General features: G+C 45.8%; 1 protein-coding gene across 2 annotated transcripts in view; it reads right to left on the reverse strand.

Moving 5' to 3' along the window:
- Positions 1-13993, reverse strand: part of LACTB (lactamase beta) — a 1309212-nt gene extending 1295219 nt beyond the window's left edge. The window contains exon 1 of one of the 2 annotated variants that reach the window (XM_069624465.1): positions 13628-13993. In XM_069624465.1, coding sequence (XP_069480566.1) covers positions 13628-13807 — 180 coding nt within the window. In that variant the 5' untranslated portion in view covers positions 13808-13993. The remainder of the gene's footprint in view (positions 1-13627) is intronic. The other variant, XM_069624466.1, reaches the window with a different exon arrangement.
- Between the last annotated feature and the right edge of the window lie 2919 nt (positions 13994-16912).

Raw genomic sequence — 16912 nt, forward strand, 5'->3', positions numbered from 1 at the left:
GTAGGGGTGTAATTACCCTATTTATGTTGGTTCCATTGGACCCAATGGGGCTTTTTTGCAAAATTACTGCAGCGGAATTACTGCTGCAGTAATTAAAATAATAAGCTAAATTGCCATAATTACTGCTGCAATAATTCTGCCAATGTTGCGAGTCAGAAGATTTACCTCCAGGGTTTTGCTGGAGGTAAATCCTCCACTTAAAACACAAAACTCATAATTTGACATAGTGGTAAAATTGGCAGTAAGTAATTTTACCACTTACCGCTTAACTCGCAATGAGGCTCAAAGTCAGGTAGCTCCCTACACAATTGATGGCTTTTGGATTAGTCTACTTACATGGGAGGCTTTGGTCAGGGAAAAACAGCAGGGCTCCTCCGAGGACAGCACACATCTGGTCAAAGGCTTCAGTCAAGGATTTTCTACTGCACCCAGACTTCCTCTCGCTCCTCTGATGGGGGTCCCAGCTAGCTTCTACATTTCCCTGTCACGGTCTCAAAAGCAAGGATTGAGGCCGCTCTGCTAGTTGATGCTAAACAAAAACTTTGTCTGATGCAGAATTAACCTCTTATAGGGCCAATGACTCTCCTACATTATCAGAATGTCCACGGTAAGGATTGGCTAGCACTCACCCTTCACCTCCCACCAAGGCGCCCACTGGCTGCTGATAGGACCAGAAGTGGGGCAGAAGTGCGGAGGCATGGGTTATGGAAGCTGAGGGAGGAATAAGATTTGTCATCTCAAAATGACAGGTGGGTTTTACCTTTTTTGGGGTTCTGAAAATCGAACACCGTGGCAGCTATGCTAATTTTTCAGATAACTACATAAATCTAAATATTTTCTAATTCTATATTTTATGGCGAGACAGAAAACACTAATTTTATTTCAGCACTCCCTTCCTGATGGGAGCCCCCATTTTTTGCTCTTTGTGGCTGCGCCATTATAGTTACAACTGACACTACATCCTCCCAACATTAATTTCACTGTTACCACTTCAACAATGTTCCAGTTCCGCAGACTTCCGAAAAGGCCAGAATCATAATTTTGATCATAACTTGTTATGTACATCACATAAATGTCATTTTTTCATGGTCCCAACTGGCTCTTTAGCCCCTTTAAACTGAACTGGGGATGAGCTTAAATGGGACACACAGTGCACCTTTTATTCTAGAAAATGTATTCAATGTTAATCAATGGCACTGCATGTTAAGGTTTTCTAAACTCTGACCTGGAGGGGCAGAGGTTCAGAAGGCCAACCTAGTTTCTTGGAACAGGGTAACCTCTCGACAAGCCAGGCCAATCAGGGTAGCTATGGCAGGCGGTCAAGACTAAGTCGCAAGAGGGGTGAGGGTGACTGAAAGACCTCAATGAGCACACAAAGCAAGGACACTTACAAATTACTCCAGATAGGTGTTATATTAAAATATAGACACATTTATTACAAGGTCTTTTTAACATAGACGACAGCAAAGAATCACAGTAACACTTGAGTAAACCAATACATCACAATCAATACAATATATATACAAGAACAGAGGGGTTTAACAGATTAAAAAGCACGAAATATGTAGACCACCTAGATGGGGAGGAAAACAGGCAGTGCCAGTAATCTTTAGACCCAGTTCAACATCAAGAATACACCCAACTAAGAGGCAGTCCAAGCCCTACGAAGAAAGGAGCCTTATACTCAATAGTATGTACACGCGCTTGTGCCAATGGACAGAATAGGGTCTCTTCAAGGGTATCTAGCAGCTCAGGAAGGTGGATGAGGCGATGAAGAACAAGTTCCCACTATTCAAGCCGGACCTCCCCTTGAGGGCAGAGGCAGTTTGAGAGTGCGGGATGGAGTCGCTATTTCGCAATAGCTGTGGAAAGGAAAGGGGCCCTCAGGGGCCAATTCGTGCGTAAAATGGGCTCCTGCGCTAGGGGCCACCAGTTGGGGTAAGGACTACTCACTGGTCCCAGACACAGGCAGACCCAAACTTCGCCAGTACAGTCCACTTCGCTGGCAGGTTCGAACGCGACAATCGGGACGTCTCGACACCGTGTAGTTTCTGAGAAACAGCGGGGATTCCAAAACGGGACAGTGGCGATTTGAGGAATCAGCCCAATTCCACTTCAGCAGGCTTCAGGGTCAAGGGGGGGGTCACAAATGCAGCGAACTTGCACAGGTCATTGCCACAGCAGGGCAACACGGTAACCGCGGTTACTCCAGTCCGGGCGCACTCGTCTCACTTCAGACCTGGGAATGCCAAGTGTACAAAATTCGGTGCAAGGGTGCCGTGGACACAGAGCTAACAGTATACAAAGTTTCAAGGGCCTCCTCGAAACGGCGGTGGTGAGAGAGCAAACGTCCCGTGTAAGCTGGTCAGCCCACTGGTTGGCCCAGGGACACTTCCGATGAGGCTTACTTGCAGGGTTTGTTGAAGGTGCCGAGAATAGTTGATCCCACTATTCCAATGGGTCGAAGCGTCTTCGCAGACCTTCTAGGACGATCAGAGGCAGAGGGGTGCCACCAGGCGACAGCAGGCTCAGGGTGCCAAACCTTCCAGCGGGTCACCAGCGGTTCCTTGACTTGGCTTCTTGTTGCAGGATACTTGGCTCCTTATCCTTTGTTTGTGTGAACTCAGGAGATCGACATGGTAGTGGTGTTTTTAGCCTCCTCTTATCCAAAGTTATCTTCGCGCCAAAACAGAGAGGACACAATGGGAGATCTGCTCACAAACACTCACTCCGTACGTGGACCAATCACGGGCCATAGTGGTCCCAGGCATTAAGGACACTCCAGACTCTCTGGCACACAGGATGTGTATTGGGAACAGACATCCCAGCACACATCCTGGAGGTACACACACAAGACATGCAGAAGCCCGCAAAAGCATTGGGTTTCGCGGGAAAGTGCATGCCCAAATAAGGACTGACCCGGGTCGACTCGACCTGGGGAAGATGAGGGGGCAAGATGGCCAAAAGGACAGGACAAAGAACCTCGTGGCATGGCCATTTTGGAGCCAGGCCACCTATTCGTGCCAAACGCGGTAAACACGGTTAACATGGCAAGAAAGGGTTACAAATATAAGAAAACGATAGCTGCCACCAGTCCTGTCTATGACACATCTGCACAGTTCATAAAAAGTCCAGCGAGAGTTTCTAGGGCCTTTGGAAAGACTAGAGACCCAAGTGTGCTGTAAGGCAAGTTACTTTGCACACTTGTTACATGTTGCACAAAAGCTGCAACATGAGGAAAGGACTAAGGGAAATAAAATCTCCCAGTACTGACTGTCTTAAGGGCATGTCAGTTTCCCCATTAAAAGGGAGCGAACGCCCAGAGCAGTGCAGCTTAGGGCTGTGCTTCTCTGGCAAAGTTTAGTTCAGGGTGTTTAAACAGCAGCAAAAAGAATGGGGGTTGACACATGGAGGGAACATTACATACAATTATGAAATCTTTCCTAACACTCCATAATACATGCTCCTAGTTACACTCTTATGGCCCCACCTTTTCCCCTCCAAGTTTCCATTTCTCCTTAAACACGGGACCAGGCCATCTGCTCAGGCCAATGTTTATTCTACCCTCTTCTCCCGAGCTTCAAAGGGTCTTTGCTTGAAGCTAATGCACACTTTATGGGGAACCTGACCTTAAAGGTCATTTCTGTTGGTCACGTTATCTGTAAATCCCTGCAGTCCCGATCTCTCTGGCAACATTTCTTATTTTTAACTGAAGCTCCAAGCCGGTTTCCTTGATAAACCAAGCCCCAAAAGGTCTTGGGGTCGAAGTTTCAGCTCAGAGAGAAAAACCAAGTTTCAGTTGACAATTCTGAAAGGGTAGCATATTACATTTACCCACTGTGTACATTCAACTTTCAATACTGCAATAGGACCTGTTGTTCACAATATAATCTTTCCTTATATACTGTATAAACAGAAATAAGTTCACTCCTGGTATCATTCACACAAAAAGGACATAGTTACATAAGGAACTAGTGTTCAAATTTACACCAAACTAAATAGGCCTTTCTCTTTACATACTGTGATTTTATACGATGAAATCAAGTCTCTTGATTCCTGAAAACACAATCTGTCATTGGTCTTGATTTCTTAAATATAATCTAGCATTCCTCCTTTTTAGCTTCCAAATGCACAGTATTTCAAATGTATTTATCTCCTTTCATGTGCACTTCAGCAGCCTTAAATCTATCACCTGTGCCTTTTTCTAGTTCACACGAAGTCAGCATCTGCAATGCCACATGTCTTTTTTGGAATCCTTTGGACAATTTTAGTAATATTTCAGTTCCGAGTTGCACTTTTCTTCTGCTAAGTGCCTGTACATTCTAACAAAATGGAGGAAAGCCCAGTCTCGCTCATTCACTGGGCCTTATGTTGAAATCACTGTTTTGTACTGGCTTTCATATTTCAATGAACTCCACACTTAGCCAGCTTCCCTCTCACAATGGGGCCTAGCATAGCCTCTCTATCTCAGTCGCTCTGGGGCTGTGTTTTTACCCCACGAGCTACTGGTAAAAAAAAAAGAAATTTAAAAACAAAAAACTAAGCAAAAAACAAAAAACTAAGCAAAAAACAAAAAACTAAGCAAAAAAAATAAAAAAGATTGCCAGAGCATCGTTTTAAAAGTTTCTATAAAATGTTCTACGATAGAGGCTTTAACTTCGGAGTGTGTTACGAAGTGACGCACCCCTTGTAGCTTTAGAAAACTCTGTAGTGGTTTTAAGAACGCCTTACCAGCATACGTCTGTAGTTGAGCGGGAACTCTGCCTTTGTTAAATATGCACTTAAAAGCAGTCACCACGCCTGTGACCAGTCTTTCTTTAAAGCCTCAACAAAGTCGTATTTTGATAGAACATTGGCGGCTAGAATTTAGTGAAAACCATAGTTGTCTTCACGGAACTGGCTCAAATCCATAATATCTGCCTGCCATTGTTGATCGATGTCAGCTACCACGGTCATTCACTATTTAAAATGCTTACATGCCAGCTTGTGTAGCGTGAAGGCCTCCTCCCCTGAAAGCCACATCTTGACCGCTCCCTGCAACACCTCCTAGCTATCAGTTCGCAGTTGACGCACAGGTTGTCACCCACTCCATAACTACCAACACCTCTTTAACCATAAAATATTTGACAGGTTCAGACCAGACATGTTCACCATATAACCGCTCAACATAAAGGCACAACCATGTTTTATAAACAGATTTTAAAATGTTAGTAAATAAAAAAAAAAATAAAAAAAAAAATAGATTTTTATTCAAAATGTATTTGCATTAAAATACTAGAACAAACGGTCCTGCTACAGGCTCCATAGTACATGCCATTAGTGCACAGATACATTGCAACATCACCTCCTTTAGAGTGGTTATCTTTGCAATCGCATCTGATGATAGTGTAGTCATCAGGGATGGCTAGTGAGAGGAGGGCACCGGATGCTGCATGAAGCCGGGTCTCAGTGACAGCAAGGAAGTCTAAATCTTGAGTAGTGATGAGATGCACTATATCAAGTGCGTGGGCCGTAAGAGACCTGGCATTGATAAGTGCACCCTTGATAGTGGTGTCTTGGTGTGCTTATATTGTGCTTGAGTGAAGTGACGTCAGAAGAGGTAAGTGTGTTAGGGGTGGAAATGCTAAGGTAAGGGGTGACCAGTGGATTGGTTGCAGAGGAGGTGCAGTGGATGGGACGGTAAGAAGCGCGGGTGAATCTGGATCCTAGTCTGAAGTTCCTGGCGAGTGTGGAACAAGGTTGGTTAGGTGTAGGTTTGGTAGCAAAATGCTCCTGCCAGAGAGCAGGGGCATTAGGGGTTGATGGTTAGGGGCGCTGTGGTTGTAGTCTTATTCATATGCAGAGATAGTCCAGTAGGGGGCAGTGAATAGGCAGTCGAGGTAATTGTTTATGGCTGTGAGGTCGAAAGACTGACATGGTGAGGTGGGATGGCTGATTTACAGAAGAGCCGCTGAGGAGAGAAGGTACCAGTATCAGTAGGTATAGTGGGCAGAATAGTAGTGGGTAGTACCACAGTTGGGAAGGAGCGAACATGTTGTGGGGAACATTCACCAGAAGCTGGTTTCCTCCATGTCGCATTGATGTCTGGGAGGATAGTCTGCGCATTTATTAGGGTGTCTATGTAAGTGGGATGGAGGGCACTCTGTGTTGGTAAAGGACGGGGTGCGCACAAGATGCATACCAGTATAGCGGGAAGAAGGGACACGCAGCGCTGGTTGGAGGGACAAGAGATAGGGTAGAACGCAGTTGCTGCGCGCTAGCTTGCTGGACACTAGGACGAGGAGCTATGTCAAGTGGGGCAGGTAAATCAAGCTACATTCGATGAGCATGTGATCAGCATGGAAAGCACTAATGCATTTGAATAATCAACAACATCAATCGAGCTGAGCAGCGAACAATAGGTGTGCAATAGGCACCAATATGTTCAAGTAACACCAGCATCAAGTAAGGCTACACCACGATCAATAGACGTGCGGTAGGCACTAGTACATTCAAGTAAATAGCAGCCACAAACAAGGCTACGCTACAATCAATAAATAGGCATGCAGTAAGCATGGAGAGCACTAAAGCATTGGAATAAACAGCAACATCGAATGGAGCTAGGCAACAAACAATAGGCGTGTGGTAAGCACTAGTATTCGAGTAACAGCAGCATCAGGTAAGGCTACGCCACAATCACTGGGCATGCGGTAGGCAAGGAAAGCACTGGTACCTTCAAATAAGCAACAGCATCCGGTAGGCAAATTAACCGAGCCACATACGATCAAACGGTGGTAAACAGTCATTCAGATAGGTAGAGTGAGCCACAGCAATCCCTCGGTAAGGCAAAAATGGCAACAACAATATTTGGAGGGCAGATGCGCGTGCATATTGGGGTACAATGCGGCAATCAAGCCGTGCTAGTCTATCCGAAAGAGCGCCTTGTGGAGCAACAGGCAGATTAGGGCTGTACTATAAAGCGATTAGGTGAGGTGAGAGTTATAAGGGGATACAAGTTACCGTAGCAATAGTATCCATGCATCATGTAAGACATACTGTAGAGGGGTTGTGGTAGTAGTTCTGGGTGCAACTCATACACCTCTTATCACTAATATGCAATCAATCAAAAAGCTGTAGTCATTCCCATGTTCACAATCATCCCTTATGTTATGCAAAGCACCCAGAGCCCTTGTTGGTATTATTTTTGACCCCCCCCACAAACTTGTTACTGAGGCCCTTCCTAACACACACACAACTTGCTAAGCAATTGCTTTTCATACACACGTACGTTCATGTGCCAATCCATGACAAACTTATTTATTTTTTTTTTTTTAACTATCACTAAAATCAGAATTTTTGCTTTAAAAAAAGTAAAAGGTTAACAAATAAACTTTATTTCATTATATTAAAAGCATGCTTAGCCTTAAAGGGATGGTCTAGTAAACATTTTTATTTAAAAAATAGATAGGCCACATAAAAAAAAAAAAATACTAGCATCCTCCGTTTTAAAACTTCCTATGTAAAATTTTGAGCTATTCAAGCTCAAAATTCGAAAAAGCAAGCACAGGGGCGCCGCCATTTTGTGAAATGGAGGCCTTCCTGTGCTGGCTTTTGCTTTTGCGGCACTAATGAAGGAAAAGCCAACCAGCTGTAGTAAACAAAGTCTACCGCTGGGTGGCTTTCCCTTCATTAGTGCCGGGACTCGGAGGACGCGGACAGGAGACCAGAGCAGGAAAGCTGCAGCTGAATCTGGGTAAGTGCTATTTATTTTTTTTACAAAAAATAAGCACTAGCTGCGGGTTTTTTTCTAAGTTTTCCGGGCTGGAGGAGCCCGGAAAACTTAGAAATAAAACCGCAGCTTTAAAAACGTTGTATTTATGTTTGCGGTCGCTTTTGAAGCGACCGCAAACATAAATACAACGTTATTGTGTTGGAAAACGCTGCGGTTTTAAAACCGCAGCGTTTTCCAACACAACCGCGTTGTGTCTGCCGGAATCTGCTTTACCATTTGGGGCTCTCGGGCTCCGGAGCCCGAGAGCCCCAAATGGAAAAGCAGATTCAGGCAGACACAACGCGGCATTGCGGAAAACAACCGCTTGTGTCTGCCGGAATCTGCTTTTCCATTTGGGGCTCTCGGGCTCCCCACGGGGAGCCGAGAGCCCCAAATGGGAAATCAGCTGCAGGTAGAAACACTACGCGGCATGTAAACATAACCGCGTGTGTTTCTGCCTGCTGTGGCTTTCACTTTGGGTCTCCGGTGCTCCCCTGAGCACCGGAGACCCAAATTGAAAGCCACAGCAGGCAGAAACACACGCGGTTATGTTGGAAAACGCTGCGGTTTCCAACACAATAACGTTGTATTTATGTTTGTGGTCGCTTTAAAAGCGACTGCAAACATAAATACAAGCTGCGGTTTTATTTCTAAGTTTTCCGGGCTCCTCCTCCTGCTCTGGTCTCCGGTCCGCGTCCTCCGAGTCCCGGCACTAATGAAGGGAAAGCCACCCAGCGGTAGACTTTGTTTACTACAGCTGGCTGGCTTTTCCTTCATTAGTGCCGCAAAAGCAAAAGCCAGCACAGGAGGGCCTACATTTCACAAAATGGCGGCGCCCCTGTGCTTGTTTTTTCAAATTTTGAGCTTGAATAGCTCAAAATTTTACATAGGAAGTTTTAAAACGCAGGATGCTAGTATATTTTTTTTATGTGGCCTATCTATTTTTTAAATAAAATTTTTTACTAGACCATCCCTTTAAGTTAAGAGAAGAGTGCCCACAGGTGGGCTCTGAAACAGTTGGAAGCAAGCACTACTTTCCCGTCCCTTACCCCATTTCAGCAATCTGAAGCCAACAAGCATGAAAAAGATTGTGAAGTGTTCAAATGGCGAAGGAAAAATCTAAACGTGCAAGTACATCAAAAAGCCTGTGAAATGCAATGCAAAACCGTGGATGGGTGAGAGAAAAAAAAATAACACAGTATGCCAAGTGTACATGCTGTATGTCACAGCTATGAAGACGACAGTTCTGGTGTGTTCTGCCAAGATATCAGTGTAGCCATATTTACAGAAGCTGCCCAGTGGTTAAGCAGGCAAATGGCATACCATCCCAGGAGGATAGCTCAGTGGCAATGTGCGCGCCTTGGAAGCAAGACACAAAGCAACACAGGTTCGATCCCCGGGTCCGCGCTTAGAAACATCTGGGTATTTAAGCACGTAATAAATATGCAACTAAGACAACAACAAAAAATAAATTAAAAAATCTGTAACAGCGCCTCGATGCCCCCAGGCTGTGTGAGTGCTTTAAAAATGCAAATAAAAACTCAAACAAGACAAGCAACCCAACCAGATCACTGGTATACGAACACCACAGGGGGAGGTACTCTTGAGGGAGGAGGAAATAAACAAGGAATTTGTCAAATTCTATAAAAACTATCCTCTAGTCAAGACAAGAAATCCCTCGCCGACATCAAAACTTATCTTGCGACTCTTGCCCTCCCCAAACTCTCGGAGGAGGATCGCTTGGCGATGGATCAGCCGATATCCGCAGAGATCACAGAGGCAATGAAAGCGTTGGCATTGGTTAGGTCACCTGGGTCAGACGCGATAGGGGCTGAATTTTATGAAGAGTTCCGTGAAGAGCTCATTCCGATACTGATGCTGGTGTCGGACGAGTCCCTCGAATGTAACATACTACCCCCTTCCATGAGAGAGGCGGTGATCGCGGTGATCACGGTGCTCCCCAAGCCACGGCAACCACCACAGGATGCATCTTCCTATAGGCCCCTGTCACTCAAACACCAACGCCAAGATATTTGCGAAAGTTATGGCTAATAGACTCTTGCCGGCAGTCCCTGGCCTGGTTCATCCTGATCAAAATGGGTCAATTCCGACAAGGTCCACGGCCCTGAACCTCCGTAGGCTGTTTGGCATAATGGCACAGATGGACCCGGAAAGAAGCACAGCAGCAATATCCCTGGACGCCGAGAAGGCCTTCGATTCAGTTTCCTGGGTTTATCTCTTAGTGGTTCTGGAGGCATTCGGGATGGGTCCCAATTTCATTAGATATGTTAAACTGATATACTGAACCTGGGGCTCGGGTGCTAAACAATAGATCCATTTCTGAATGGTTTTTGTGGGGTAGAGGTACCAGGCAGGGGTGCCCGTTCTCGCCCCTGCTGTTTGCATTAACTATAGAGCCGATGGCAGCTGCGGTGAGACTGCGGCACGCTGACAAAGGCATAAAAATGAAGGGGTCTACCCAACTGACATCACTATATGCTGATGACACATTATTATATATCCCAGAACCGGAAACAAATGTAGCACCCATAATGGCGGAAATACAAGACTTTGCAGCCTATTCGGGGTACACGGTAAACAGGGCCAAGTCGGAGATATTCTCGCTCACACCAGCCACCAAATGCCCTGACGTACTAAACGGACTCAAATGGTCCGAGCACCACATTAGATACCTGGGGGGTTCTTGTGTCCAGGGATAGGCTCACGCTATACTACACTACAGACGATTAATACAAAGCTTCAGATGTGGGGGCGTCTTCCGATATTGTTGTACGGCAGGGTCGCTGTCTTTAAAATGATAATTTTGCCCAAGCTGCTCTACATTTTTGTCAATATCCCCATATGGCTGGGCAGGACGTTTTTCACCAAACTCCGATTCATGGTGGGGGCGTTCCTCTGGAATGGTAAAACAGCTAGAATAAGCTGGGAAAAGATGACGGAATCATACTCCACTGGCGGTATAGCAGCCCCCGACTGAGCTCTACTACTATGTTGCACAAGCACAATTTGCAAAATATTGGTATAGCACCACATATGAGGAACCCCATGCATGGATAGAGGAATACACCACACTCCCCACGAATATACGATCAGTTATCTTCGACATGCAATGCAAAGACACATGTGAATACAACCCAGTCAGCTGTACGGTCAGGGCATGGGAGGCTATATACAAAAGATTGCAATTGACGACGCCCTATAACCCAGAAATATCTTTATGGAATTTCCCAGGTATACCCCCCACGCATGACACCACTATACAGGAGGCCTGGGACCCGAATAACGAAATGAAAATAGGGGACATGTTTATAAATGGGAAATTTGCAACCCTACGGGAGCTGCTGGGAGGTGGGCCACTTAGGACACTCCAATATTACCATATGAGGTCGGCATTTCAGAAAAAATGGCCGCTGTTTCCAGATGAGCCCCAGCCACACCCATGTGTACAGTTGGTGACCGCTAATGAGGGCCTGGGAATCTCCAGACTGTATTCAGCAGTACAGATACATACACCCACAGCTAATCAAATTAAAGAGAAATGGGAAAGGGACTTGCAGGCGCCCATTGGGGAGGAGAAATGGTCTAGATATTGCTGACTCACTAAGAAGGGGTCTCTAAATGCAGGACTGAGGCTAATCCAATTTAAAACATTGAACAGGCACACGCTGGACAAAATAGCAAAATTCACCCTGGGGGTCTCTGATGCATGCCCTAAATGCGGGAAGCCACAGGCAGGAGATTGGCATATGTACTGGGAATGTCGGGTGGTGGCAGGCTTCTGGAAAGAAGTGGTTTTGACGCTGGAGGAAATGACAGATCCCCCCTGACCTGATGCCCCAAAAATATTTATTTGGAGACATAGGCAAATGTTCTGAGAAGACCATTTAATATTGCATGTGCGGTGGCTAAAAAGTGCATCCTACAAAAATGGAAGAGTGCGGGTCCACCGTGCATGAACCAATTTCTTTGTGAATTAACGCATGTAAATGAAACTGAAGAATAGTATGTCCTGACCAGACCCCCGATCTGCAGACCCAAAGACATTTGGGGCCCATTCAGAGTCGACCTGTGTAATATGACCTCTGATGATTAAACTATATGTTTATATATGAATACAATGACTGTAAAATGTATATTTTCCAATTGTATAAGGTGCAGTGTGAAAAGGTGCTATGTATCTCGTTGTGACCACTAATAAACAAAGTTAAAAAAAAAATGCAAATTAAAAAAAAAGCATCCCGGGTTAGCTTTATCATGGGTCTTTAACCACAATTCATCTGCACTGCTCAGTACTGCCAGGAGAACAATTGCAAAATACGCCACATTACGCCTAACAGGTTAGGTTTATAAGCAACACAGGGTTCAAAAACTAAGTTGAAAGCTACTAGATAGCCATAAAAAGTCACTTGCCACCTCAATTATATACATACACACAGCACACTATTTCTTACTGGCCAGAGTCAAATGGCACTCACTAGCCAATGGGTGCAACCTTTCCATGAATTGGTAAAGACAATGGATATTAAGTACAAGGTGTACTTTTACTGGCAAAAGTAGCAGTTCTACAAGTCTCCACATGTTGTGGTATAATATAGTCCAAGCAACCATAAGGAATCAACAACATTTAAAACTAAGCTGGCACGCCCCATATCATAAACACACCCACATGGTAATGTGCTTGAAATTCCAATCCATAACCCAGATTCACTCTTGGGGTGTCGGATATTATGGACAATGCAGTTGCTTCCCCCCATGAATATGCAGGTGTCCCTTGTCCATTCTTCCACCATAAGAAGCTCAGTCCAAGGTTCCAAGCATCTTCTCGAACCGTCTTAACTTTAGCATCCGTCCCTAGGCAGGTTTTCAAATGTTCTCGTATAATGGCGTTATTAGCCCAGCAAGTGAAGGTACATTGGCTGCACAAGATCTGACCTTGCATTATCCTCGTTGTGCGCTGTGCTAAAACCAGAGCTGTAATGCCCATTAAGAATCACGAGAAGATGTAGTTCTTTTTACTTAACATTCTTTTATAAGACGAACACCTGCATATATTTAATAAGTAAAGCTTACCATTTGACAAGTTCACATGTAGAAATTGTTAGGTTGCCTGAAACATTTGTTATAGACCATTGTATAGGGCTTCCCATGAAGTGGCAGCAGGTAACTCAATAGAAACCAAGTATCAGCATTGGACCTATAATTACTCATTTCAATTCTCCCTCACGTGTGTCCGTGTGGCAGGCAGTTTGTATTACGATTGATTCCACTAAAAGAAGTTTCTCTAACCAAACGTAGGCAAATGACCTAAACAAAATAGCTGTAGTGGTTGCACTCTCGAGCACCCCCGTCTTCTCCAAATCCTGGGAATGTTGGGGCTGGAATGGAAACACTTTTTCAGCTATGTTTGAATTATCGGAGCAGTAAAGTTTTCATGTCCTTACATACAAAAATGTCCCTACTTTGTTGTGGTCCCATACACTGACAAGATGGGACTGAAGGGGCATTTATGGCAGCAGAAAGCTTAAACAACTCCACTGCATGCCTGTACTACTGCAAAGCGATAGTAATTTTCTTCACACTCTGGTCCTGTAGCACGTTTCTGTCTCCATATTTCCTACAGCAGGTCCATGCCCCCATAACATTCAGAAGTCTATCCAACTTTACTTATCTTACTCTTCTCTAACAGTAGGCATGGCTGGCCCTAGGATGTCCGACGGAGGCGGCGCGAGGTTCTTCCAAATGTGACTACAGTGACTGCTTTTAATAGAAAATATATGCAGATATAGCTTGTGGAGTGGCCCCTACAACCATATTTTCACTCGGGTTCTGCAATCCATCGCACCCTGCAAGTCTCACCTTAACCCTCTTGACCAGCTCTCTGCTCGCCAAGATGGCTCTATCGAAGTCCCCTTGCTCCATCGGGCCCTGGCTCTCCCCTTTAACGACACCGAAGCCGAGGGCCAAACCCAGCCCAGCACGCAGGACCCACAGCCGGTAGCCGGCCCTTTGGGCAGCAGGTCTCAATACTGCAAACATGGGGGCTGTACAAGAAAAACGATCAAACGCGATATAACGTACATGCAATTTAACAGGTAGGAAAAATCAAGGGAAACCCCGCCCAGACCAGGACCAACAACAACCACGCCCTCTACGAAAAAAAACTCTTCCTTATGGCGATTCGTGCTAATCGCGACATGCCCCCAACACAGCGCTGAGTAATCTGGTCGTCTAAACGGTCTGCCTCAATATCTATGACGGAAACACTCTCGCCACCTGCATTATATGATTTAATTGGGGGTAACTTTGTTAACTATGACGAGCCACCCTTTACTACCACGCGAAGCCCCACCCACAAGAAGTGCTGTCCCTCCCCCCTCGGTAGCTAATAAGTAACTGTGTGCAGCGGTAACCATCTTTCGTAGGAAAACAAAATGGGAAGGACCCGCGGACGCCATGCTTCTACTCTCGGGGACTATTTGATATATCGAGCTGTCTGCAGAAATGAATGAAATACAGTTCAGCAATAAAATTAGCCAGCATTCAAATGCTAAAATAAATAAGTTGAGCGATTAATTACTATACAGAAATCACAAAATCAGAGGGGGCGACATCAGAAGACTGGAGCAACAATAAGGCAATGCAATGGGGAAGTAACTAGCTCCTTGTGATATATTTGGTTGACTGGCAGCTTTCTGGCTCCGAGCAGTACTCTGTCTGGCAAGTTAAACCTAGTAATAGTAACTAGATGTGTCCTACCTTTCTCGCCTATGTCAGTTTTGGAAATACGACAAGCATTGGCAAAGCCAATAGTTTTGGCTTTTGTGTAGGCTTTCGGTAGACACTGTTGTAATGACACTAATTTTGATAAGATGGTGTTAGAGGGCTCTGTCCCTTTAAGATGGACACAGAGAGCACGTGAGCGATGACACAGGTGGGGGGTGGGGGTGGGGTCTGAGGGGGGGTGGGAAAGGGTTAGTACGAGTCTAGATCCTGAATGTAGAGATATCGAGAGCGCGCGCTCTCGCGAGATCTCGTCGTGGACCAAAGTTCCGCCCCCGCGTGCTTCGCGCGCACTACGGGACGAGCGGAGGACGCGATAAGGTGCGTCCTGCTGAGCCCTCCTCATACGGGGCCCGCTCCTCATGAATCTTGGACACGAACATAAGGCAGCAGCCTCCCAGCCACATTAGGCCCGTTGGCCTCCGTTATTGAGGCACACATGTTGTGTGCATCCTGCATGAAACCAATGATAGAATAAATACAACGTTACAAGCTCAGAGACTCCTGTCTTCATTACAAGCATTTTACTACATAAATTGGCGACGAGGATCACCACCAGAACTCACAGAGGAGCATGCAAGGAGCAACGCCACCGCCACCCTTTCTCCAAACTCCAGGTAGGCCTGCCATCCCATGGCCACAATGGCAGCCCCTATTCACGACATATGTGGAGGCTCTAGGTGGGGCAGGGTTCTCAGCGGCGAGGCGCAGGGCCATGCTACTAAATGCCCTGGGAGTGGAAGGACAAAGAATATTCGAGAGTCTCACCCCGATACCGGTGGCTGGCGACAATGACAATGTTTTCAAGGAGGCGGTCAGGAGAATCATAAAAAGGTTTGCCAGTAAAGAGAACACAGTGCTCCACAGGATACGGTTCTACACGCGAAGGCAAGAAATGTCTGAACCAGTTGACGATTACGTCACCAAGCTGAGGGAATTAGCAGCGCTGTGTAATTTTGGCAACAATGCGGATAGCCTCATATGTGACATGTTGGTCGTCCACACTAACAGTCGGAAGGTCCAAGATAAGTTTATTGTTGAAAAGGAACTGCAGTTGGAGAAAGCGATTGAGATCGCCAGAGCAGTTGAGGAAACGGCGGGAAGACGAAAGGAGCTTACTGGGGCCCAGAGTTCCGCTGAAATACAAGCAGTGGGTTTCCATGCAAGAAAAGAAAGGCTGGCAACCGACACGAGAGAAGGGAAAGGGAACAGGAAAGAACCCCTAAAGTGTCACAGGTGCACCAGCACGAAACACCTGGCGTTTGACAGGGAGTGCCCAGCCAGAGACAAGGAGTGCTCCATTTGTAAACGCATTGGCCATTTCTCTATTGTGTGTCGGTGGAGGAACAAGAAAGTCTCCAGCCTTAATGCAGATCGCAATACGGAGAAAGAATCATCCTCAGAAGATGAAGGAAGACCCACAGTCATCATGGTGAACAGCACAAGAGCAAGGAGAGAGAAACCTCACTGCATGATCAAGATTGATGGCATGGAAACAAGGGTCATGGCAGATTCAGGTCCGGATCTAACGATCATTCCCCTTCGCACGTATAAGGACATGGTGGGAAAAGAAAAGGTGCAAGTGCTAATGACGAGGCACAAACCCACGGTTTTTGGAGGGGCGTCAGTCGAACTTTTAGGATACATCAAAGCCAAAGTAGAATTCAAAGGAAGGGAAACCACAACCAGGGTCTATTTCAGTCACGAAGGCCCAGCAGTGCTAGGGTGGGACGACCAAGACAAGCTAAAAATCAGACTGGATCCCAGCACCGAAGATCAGGTCCTGTCGGTCAGGGTGACGAGCGGACCTGTCGTCAAAAGCGACTACCCAACACTTTTCTCGGAGGAGCCGGGGCACATTAAGGGTTTTCTGCACAAAATAGTGCTCAAAAGGAATGCGGTCCCTGTAAAGCACCGAGTGAGGCCAGTACCAGCCACGGCAAGGGACATCCTCAGAAGTCAGTTGGAAAAGATGAAAATGGAGGGTGTCATCGAAGAAATCGAAGCATCTGAATGGCTGAGCCCTGTCGTGCTTATAAAGAAACCCCAATCACAGGAACTCAGAGTATGCATAGATCTACGCAGTTTAAACTTGAAGTCATCACAGATAACTACCCTCTTCCAAGCATAAATGAACTCATTCTGTTAATGAAAGAAGCCAGAATATTTTCAAAACTGGACATGAGGAATGCATACCACCAAATACAGCTACATGAAGAGTCGAAACCCCTCACGGCATTCATCACTCCATTTGGCACATACCAATTCACCAAAATGCCATTCGGGTTGTCATCAGCACCATCGGCTTTCCAACGCATGATGGATGTCTTGCTAAGGAAAGTTAAAAACGTGGTGTACTTC

Source organism: Ambystoma mexicanum, chromosome 11 (genome assembly GCF_040938575.1).
Source record: "Ambystoma mexicanum isolate Mex_15411 chromosome 11, UKY_AmexF1_1, whole genome shotgun sequence".
NCBI classification, from domain to species: domain Eukaryota; kingdom Metazoa; phylum Chordata; class Amphibia; order Caudata; family Ambystomatidae; genus Ambystoma; species Ambystoma mexicanum.